Source organism: Galeopterus variegatus, unplaced genomic scaffold (genome assembly GCF_000696425.1).
Source record: "Galeopterus variegatus unplaced genomic scaffold, G_variegatus-3.0.2 Scaffold4033, whole genome shotgun sequence".
NCBI lineage: Eukaryota > Metazoa > Chordata > Mammalia > Dermoptera > Cynocephalidae > Galeopterus > Galeopterus variegatus.
Window position 1 is genome coordinate 156,860 of NW_007730144.1, and position 8,692 is coordinate 165,551.

Sequence of the window (8,692 nt, forward strand, 5' to 3'; positions counted from 1 at the left end):
GCAGCCGCAGATCACTTGATGAGTCACATCACCAGGTGAAGTTTTAGCAGAGAAAGGCAGGTTTATCAGAAACCTGAGAGTTACCCAGTTATGGAGGAGCAAATGAAATGAGGCATCCACTGCACAGCTACTACATCCAGAATCAAACATTACTTGTTGCTTTGCCCCCCACAGATTTGTCACCCCACTTCCCCTGGGTGACGGAGCCACAAAGAATTACTCAAAGCTCGTCTCTTCTGAGCAGTGAGAAGCCCCAAAGTGGTTAACTTCCCCAGAATCCTCAAGCGAGAGGCATTCCTTCCTTGGGAAATTAACCCCAAATTGGGGTTTTCTTCCTGCATTTTTTCTTTAGCCCAGGAAGTTACAGGAAGAGACATAGGTGTGGTTAAAGTTTTAGCAAGTTTAACAATAGAAGCTGGTAACATTCAGTAAAGACAAGTCAGATGACATTCCATTAAGGCAATTAAGTGATCCACCAACAAAAGCTTGATCTTAGCAAACATTCCTTCTTATAGCAATTTCCCAGTATCTTTACATATCAATCAGTAACTTGTCTGTCTTTGAGCCAGCAACCTTGCTGTGGTAGAATTCTTTATCTTACACCAGAGACTTTATAGACTGAGGAAAATTTCTTGTCCTTTGCAAGGTCAATATTTGAAACTGCAAGGCTTTGGGAAACCAGGCCCTGTGAAGAACATTTGCTTTATAGTATATTCCACATCATTACTAATCAATTGCTGGGCTTGGGGGAAGGAAGGGGACTTTCCAGGGATAACCCCACTCACTTGTGCACACACATGCACAAACACACATGTGCATGCACAAAGAATAACTATGAGCTGGAACCGGTGGTAGTAAAATACATGGGAGGAACAGCACACACCAAGGGCAGGAGCTGTTAGCAACACTGCTGTCCACAGAGTGAGCTCTGAGCTGGCAGCAGGATGGTGGAACCAAATCCAAGAAGCCCATGGTAATTCTGGGCCCTCGAAGGGGCTAAAGTAGCTTCAGGTTGGTAGCACCACCCCTGGCTCCTGTCAGAAGCAGACCCAAATCTCTGCAAGAAAGCATCCCCAATTTCAGCCTATAGATGAGAGCAAGCAGGCACTTTCAGCAACACCTGTCTGAGGAGGAAAAGCAGAGTGACTATCAGGAACAAAAGCAGGGATCCTGGAACTGGGAAGATACTTGACTTAGAAGTCAGTATCTAGAACTTCGGCATGAGAGCTGAACAAGTTCTATAGGCAGACTAATGGCAGGGTGGGTACAAGAGTGTAGGGGCTTAGGGCATGGAGAGAAGAGCCATCAAGACAGGGGGCCAGGTAGGGCATACAGTGACATGTCTCCTGCAGGAAAAGGCTTTGGTCTTGCTCTGGAAGGGAGCAGACCCCAACAGGTATGCTAGGCAGAGGAGCAGGGAGACACAAGCTGTCTGGAATAAGGGTCATATCAGGGTTCACACATACTAGTGAGTAGGGCAGAGACACCTGACCGGGTTTTGGAAATAATGCCAAGGTCTATAGCTGACCGAGAACTGGTCTAGCCCAGGGCTATGCTGCCAACTGCACACCACAGGAAGTGATGGCAGGCTGGGGATCTTAACAGCAAACCTAGGCCTGGCTGCATCACATCAGAGGTCTTTATGCCAGCCTGACCACCGGGTTCTTGTTTTTCATCTCGCAGAATAAGTAAAGGAATCTGTACTTACTGCAACTGTGAGATCCGAGACTGTCCAAAGATTACCCTAGAACATCTTGGCATCTGCTGCCACGAATATTGCTTCAAGGTAAGGAAGATGGGGCAGTGCTGCTGACAGCATTCTGTAGAGAATGTGGAAAAGGCTTGATCCCCATATATTGCTGTGCACAATCTCAGAGGCTTTGCAAAACGGGGAGCTCCCAAGTCCAAGAGAGTGAATGGGTGTTGGTGATTTCATGTGCTCAGTACTGTAGGGGACACAAAAGTGGTCTTCTGGGGAAAGACTGTTGCCAGCAGAGGACTAAGTGCAAAGGCCCTAGGGCAGACGCGCAGAGTGTTCTAGCTCACGTGGCTACAGCGGCCTGAGTGAGGGAGCAGGTGCTAGGAAAGAAATAGCTGTAGGCCTTAGAGAACACAGACTCTGTATTTTATTTGAAATGCAGTTGGAACCTACTAGAGGGTTTGAGTGGGAGAGTGACAAGATTTGATTCATGCTTTTCTAAGGAATTCCTCTGGCTGCTAGGTGAAGAAGAGACTGTGGGGAGCAAGAATGGAAAAAGGGAGGCCAATTAAGAGGCTGTTGTAGTAGATCACACTAGAGAAAACAATCACTTGATTGGGGAGTTGGCAGAGGTGATGGCAAGATGGTGGCTGGATTGGGAACACTGTTTGAAAATAGAGCTGACAGGTTGTGGGGTATGACAGAAGAAGAGAGTCAAAAGGAAATCCCAAGGTTCGGGGCCTAAGCCACTGGGTGAAAGAGTGGTGGTGCTGTTTACCGCAATGGGAAGGACTGAAGGGGAGTGGGTCCACATGTATTTAAGAGTGCAGGTGGAGACAGGTGAAATCGAAGATGCCTCAGGGAGAGGCAAGTGGAGACGTCACGTAGGCAGGCGGCTGTGGCTGTGGCTGTGTGAGTTTGGATTCCAGGGAAAGGTCAGGGCTGGGAGCCCTCTGGGCATATGTTTTCCCCAAGCCACAGGACCAGATGAGCTCGCCTAGAGTATGAGGAGATGGAATGGGGAGGGCTGATGGCTGAGCCCTGTGGCTTTCTAGCATTTAGAGGCTGGGAAAGGAAGGGGGTCTACAATGGAGTCTGCGAAATAATGGAGAGTGTGGTGCCCCAGGAGCCAAGTGACATAGTTTCTCAAGAAGACTAAAGTGGTCACACTGCCAGTGGTTGCTGAGAGATCAAATAGGATGAAGACTGAGAATTGACCACCGAGCTTTGTACCATGGTGGTCATCAACGACCTCAGTAAGAGCAGTTTCGTTGGAGTGATGGGGACATGTAGAAATGGAGAGAGTGCATCTGGATGACTTGCTTGAGGGTTTGGCTTTGCAGGGGAGCAGAGTAGTCGGGCAGCAGGGAGGAAGTACTGCAGCGTGTGTTTATAACGATGGGAATGACGCAGTGGAGAGCAAACACTGATGATGCAGGAGGAAGAGGAGTGAGTGGTAAGTGTATGTCCTTACATAGGAGAGAGATGGGTACCAGTTAACACATGGCATGGACAGGAAAGGCAGGTTTTGTGGGTCACATACGGGGAACGTTCCAGGCTGGGTGATGGAAGAATGAGGAATTTCTTTGGCAGTTGCTTCTGTTTTCGTGGTTAATACACAGCATGCTTATTCGCTGCACGTGAGAGGTGAGGAAGAGCGTTGGACCTTTGAAGAGAAAAGGGGAAGGTATGCAATATTGTCTCAGAGAGTGGGAAGGTGGATAGACGAGAGAAATGGAGGCCGTGCGGTGCCCACTTGAGGAGAGTGCTTGTGAATTTCTACCAAGGTCTGGTTGGGGCCCAGGAATCTCGAGCAAGTTCCCTGGGGATGCTGAGGCTGGCAGTCTGCAGACTTCACTTAGAAGAGTGGCTGAGGTCGGGAGGGGCCTGGAACGTTAAAGGAAAGAAGTAGAGGCTGGGGTGGTGGAGGGATCTTCCATCTGCATGAATCCAGAATTTCCTCAGGCTCAGTCAGGTGCAGTGGTGGAAAAGGATAGAGTAGGCCAGGTGCTAAAGTCACTGACAGAAGGGTGTGGCCTGCAGAGCTGCAGATGTTTACAATAAGAAGGGGGCAGAGGGGATAATTTGAAGGCCAGTTGTGTTCTGTGGACTCCAAGTAGGATTATATTTTTCAACTTGAAGGTCCTTCTCTACGTGGGCCACCTCACTGAACATTCCTAATAACCTTGAGAAGTACATCTGCCAATGTGCCCATTTTATAGCTGAGGAAATAGAGCCTGGGAGAGTTTCAGTAACTTGCCCAAGCTCACCTAGCTAATACGTAATGGAGTCAGGGCTCAAACCCAGGCTGAATTCTGAAACCTGGGCCCCTAATCACTGCATGATCTTTCTGCTAGCTAGTTTTTGTGGGGGTTTTATTGTTTGTTTTGTCTTGTTTTAAGTTTGGTTTTTGCTTCTGGTTTTTGCCATTTTTTATCATCTGTTTGGCAGTCCAGGATGTGTCATCAGCCCACAGTGTCTGCCTGCCCACCCCACTCATTCATGGTTCCTCATCGTGTGCATTGACCCCCAGCTTGCTTTCTTTTCCAGTGTGGCATTTGCAGTAAACCAATGGGTGATCTCCTGGATCAGATCTTCATTCACCGTGACACCATCCACTGTGGAAAATGCTATGAGAAGCTCTTCTAGGTGGGTGCTGACACCGCAAGGGACAAGCAGCCAAGAGACTTGTTAGGGAGCAGAAATGTGCCCTGATCTCTCCCTGAGTCTCAGCCCAGGACACTACTGTCTCTTTCAGCCTTTGTGTTCAGGAGGCCCTGAGTTCTCATGGCTCTATGCCTGTTGGTACTTTGAGATCTTAGGTGGCGTGAACAAAGCCCCTCCTTGGGGACACTTCCAGATTGCAGCAGTTGTAGTGTATTCCTCGCAAGAAGCATCTTCCATCTAGCACCTCAGCTGAGCTCTCTAGTTTCGCTGGGAAACTGACTGAGCCTCTGTAGTTAGCCCCATTTTGCAAGAAGGAAATAAAGACTTAGAAGAGGTCTGGAAAAACACCTAGTTGGTTTATGGTAGAATCAGGACCTCATTCCAGCTCTTCAGGTTCGGGTTCAGAGCTTTCTGCTATAGTTCTTTGAACCACCTCCACTACTGCTCACATGAGATAGCCAAGGTATTCAGTAAAACAAGCCTCTGGGCCACGTTGTCAGCACTGCCTGAGGACAGGTTTGCACACTCATAGCCAGTGGAATTGACCCCAGTGTCTGGGCACAGAGCAGAATATTTCTCTTGAAGGCCATCAGAATGTATAGCAACCAGGCTCTCCACCAGCTGCATGCTGGTCGCCTTCTCTCCAGAAGATGCATTGAGCTGAACTGTAACTCGTGATCACTAGAGCAGTCGCCCACCCCAAGGGCCTCTGGCTGATTGTTAGATTGGATAATGAATTTCCGGTCTCATGGCTGCTTCTGTTTTCTTTTAGCTCCCCCAGGCTGATCAGAAGCTGATGACTCCCGGATAAGTTTGGCTGTCCCCAGTTGCTCCAAGTTGCCGGCTCCTCTTTCCTCACTTCCTCCCTCCCTGTTTGATTTCTTCATGCTTTTGCCCTTCTCAAGTTGAACATGCTTACAGCCAGTATCGTATCTTAATCATGCTATGATAATTACATGTGTGTAGCTTCTTATAGCTTAGAAAGCACTTTACATCCACAACCTCATTTCAGCCTCAATCAAAGAGGATTGAACAAGAAATCCATCTTGGCTTTCCAAAGACAGACTGGCTTTGGAATGAGTTGAGGTGGCCTGGTAAGAAATGTGGGATTCAGTGTGTCCTGACTCCCTTGAGGCTTCTGAGGGGCCAAGTTGAAGACTGTGGACGATCCCTGGTGGGTAAATTGCAGGCATTGAATGCTAGGGATTGGCATAGGCTAATTTTTAGCTTTCTGTTTGCCGTATATATATATATATATTTTTTTTTAATTTCCATATACTTTTTAAAGTTAGTTAGTTACTTTCGATTGAGTTATATAGTAGATTTAATTACTTCCTCTCACCCACTTTCCACTTTCACTATATTTGAGTTTTTCCCTGCAGGTATGTGGGCATTCATTGAAAGTTTACACAATTAGGTTTAAATTTGATCAAATATGATTTTAGGAGGCTGCTGACTCAAGGGATATCTGTGTCTGTTTGAATCTTGCTAGCCGATTAATACCTTTACCCTCAATTCTGCTCCCTGCACTTTACATAGAAATTCTCTCAAGTAGGTTTCACGATGTATAGATTGTAGCAGGATTAAGAAGGGCGAAAAGCAGCTAACATTTCTTGAGAGCTTACCACATACCAGGCATTATCACAGAGTGACGGCATCAGTCTTCATCATAATCCTGGGAAGAGGGTATTCTTGTCCCCATTTTACAGATGAGGAAATTGAGGCTCAGAGAGGTGGTCCTTGTCTTGTGCAGAACCCTGTGCAGAATCATTGTTGTCTCTCTCCAGAGCCCATGCTCTCTCCAGGAGCAGTAACCACAATAGAAAGCATTGATTTAGTGCTTAGTATGTGCCAAGTACTGTGGGAACGATACCTAATTACTACCAGGTAACACCGCCCACCTTGGGCGTCCCCCAAGGCCTTCCCTTACAAAGAGGAAGGTATGAAATTGCATCTGGGCATCCTGGATCCCTCCATGAAATACTGCAGGGGCCAAACTGCCTCCTTTCCCTCTCCTCCCCCTTATGAGAAAACACCTCTAGACTGAGATACTTTCGGCTGGGAACAGATTTGACACACGAACCTTCCCAAACAGGACCTTGTCAACCCAAGGAAAGCTAGAGTGGGCTAGCTGATCAGAGCCTTCTGTGATCTCCTATTTTCCAGTCCAGACTCTGTCTCAAACTATCAGCAACTACTGGAGCCCCAGAGGGGTGGAACATGGAAACCCACTGGCCAGCTGGGCAGACGCAGGCCTGTTCATGAAGTCGGCTGACACTGTGCTCAGGTTCAACTGGACTTTGCCACCTTTGGGTCCAGCTTTGCTTTGTGAGCTCCTTTAGAATAAGAACAGCCGTAGAATTTTTCTAATACAAAATGAGGGGCCTCTTCTCTTGATTTAATTATAAATGTCTCTCTCTCTCCAGTTTCTGAGCCCTATGCACATTGGCTTGTGGACTTGTCCTTCCTGCCAAACGATCAGACAGGAACATTCCATTTATTTGTATAGCTGTGCATCAGATTTACTCTGGAGGGTAAAAGTGGTCCAATGTGCTGTGTGCCCACACCAAATTGATAAACCAGTCTTCCTCAAGTCTAGCCCACAGCATGGGACTTGGCACATGGTAGGCACTAACACATAGGTGCTGAATGAAGGAGTGAGAGAGAAAGCAATCCATGCCTTTGGTGAGAGGGGCCATCCCTGAGTAGTAGTGAAGGCCCAGCTGATAGAACACAATGTGAAGAGGCCCAAGACAGGCTGGCTTCCCCACCTTCAAGGTATACTCTGCCTTTCAGAGTGTTAGAACCAACTTGCAGGGTATTGACAGAAATCTAAGATCAGTATTGATTTTGATCCAAAACAGCCTCTTTCATGTCAAAAGTCACAGAATTCTGCAGACTAGGGAAAAGGGATGGTTGCTTTACATTTTTGCTTCCTTTTAACTGTTCGATGTTCCTAATCATACTTGCTTAATCCACATCAATGTATACAATAATAATAAATGTTAAGATATTACACATGTCAGTGTTAAGGTTTCCTTTTTTAACTTGCTATATTCAGCTGCGTGATTTCTTTTCTCCTGTTACCTGAAGCTATTCTCTGTACAAAAGCAAGTAAGTACTTAAAAGCAATATCTAGAAACTATGCATGCACAGGAAATTGGGATTCTGGACTTACCAAATCTTAATGAGGAATATTCTGTACCTTTGGGTCCATCCTACCCTTCATTATCATCACAGACAGATGGCCACCTAGTCCCCATTGCATACTTCCAGTGACCAGGAACTCAGTCCCTTATAAGCCTGTTCTTTCTATGGACAGCCTCAGTTTTAGAAAATGCTTTCTTCACTTGAGTTAAAATCTGTTTCCCTTTAATTGTTGCCCACTGGTGCTCCTGGATGCCAGTCTCTAAAATAGGTGAAGACACTTGTCAGATTCTTTCTCAGTTAATTCTCCCATTTAACCACCCCTGGTCTCTCCAGCTCTTCCTTGACAGTATTTCTGAATACACATCTCTCAAAGGCCCTGCTCAAATGTGTCACCCAACACACACCAAACCCATTCCTCCAGATGTATACCAGTAAGCAAGATGATAAGCAAGATGGTTTCATCTTGCTTATTAAAGCTAGTGCCCCAGGCTGTTCAAATCCTACCAAGCGAGCCATGCTTGCAAGTTTTGTATCATCTGAAAAATACAATCTGCATGTCATTCAAGTCTTGATCCAACCTGGGGACAAAAATGAGTGATCAGGAAGTCCAAAGATAGAAGACATCCAGAGCTGCTTCCACCACTGAGCAGGGACCTTCGGGCTGTTGAACTAGTGTCCCCGTAGCTACTTTCTCACCCCAGCCTCAGCCACCATCTTGGCTACAATGGTTACAATTGGGAAAGGAGGAAGCACTTTTACTAATTCAAGAAACAAGGATTACAACAACTCCTAAGTAGGTATTTCTAGGACTGTCAGTTGCTGATAGTGTGTGACACAAAGACCTAAAAGAAAACTAGGGTAATGTCATTTGGGAAAGTCAGGTTGAAAATCAGGTTCCCACCAAGCAAGTTGATCCTAGTACTCACCCTTCTGTATTCCTACTTCTGCTCCTCGTGCTCCCTGCCCCAGGTCCATGCCTGTGAGGGCCCCTACCTGTGCATCCCATGTGCTGTCCTCTTGAGACTGCTCTTTGCTTATGAGTGTTTCTGGCCTGTGAATTTCCTCCACGGAACACATTCCTCTTGTGACGCTTCTCTGCACAGTATCCTCTCCCTGTGAAGGTCCCAAACCTGCCTCCAAATGCCTTCTGCTCATTGTTCCCTGCCTCTGAATGCC

At 46.8% G+C, this 8,692-nt stretch overlaps 1 protein-coding gene across 1 annotated transcript in view; it reads left to right on the forward strand.

Annotated features, from left to right (window-relative positions):
- ZNF185 (zinc finger protein 185 (LIM domain)) overlaps positions 1–7,386 on the forward strand; it is a 56,738-nt gene extending 49,352 nt beyond the window's left edge. Inside the window, exons 22-24 of the mRNA XM_008586588.1 lie at positions 1,684–1,786; positions 4,250–4,348; positions 5,139–7,386. Of these exons, the coding sequence (XP_008584810.1) occupies positions 1,684–1,786; positions 4,250–4,348 (202 nt within the window). The 3' untranslated portion in view covers positions 5,139–7,386. The remainder of the gene's footprint in view (positions 1–1,683; positions 1,787–4,249; positions 4,349–5,138) is intronic.
- Positions 7,387–8,692: the final 1,306 nt, after the last annotated feature.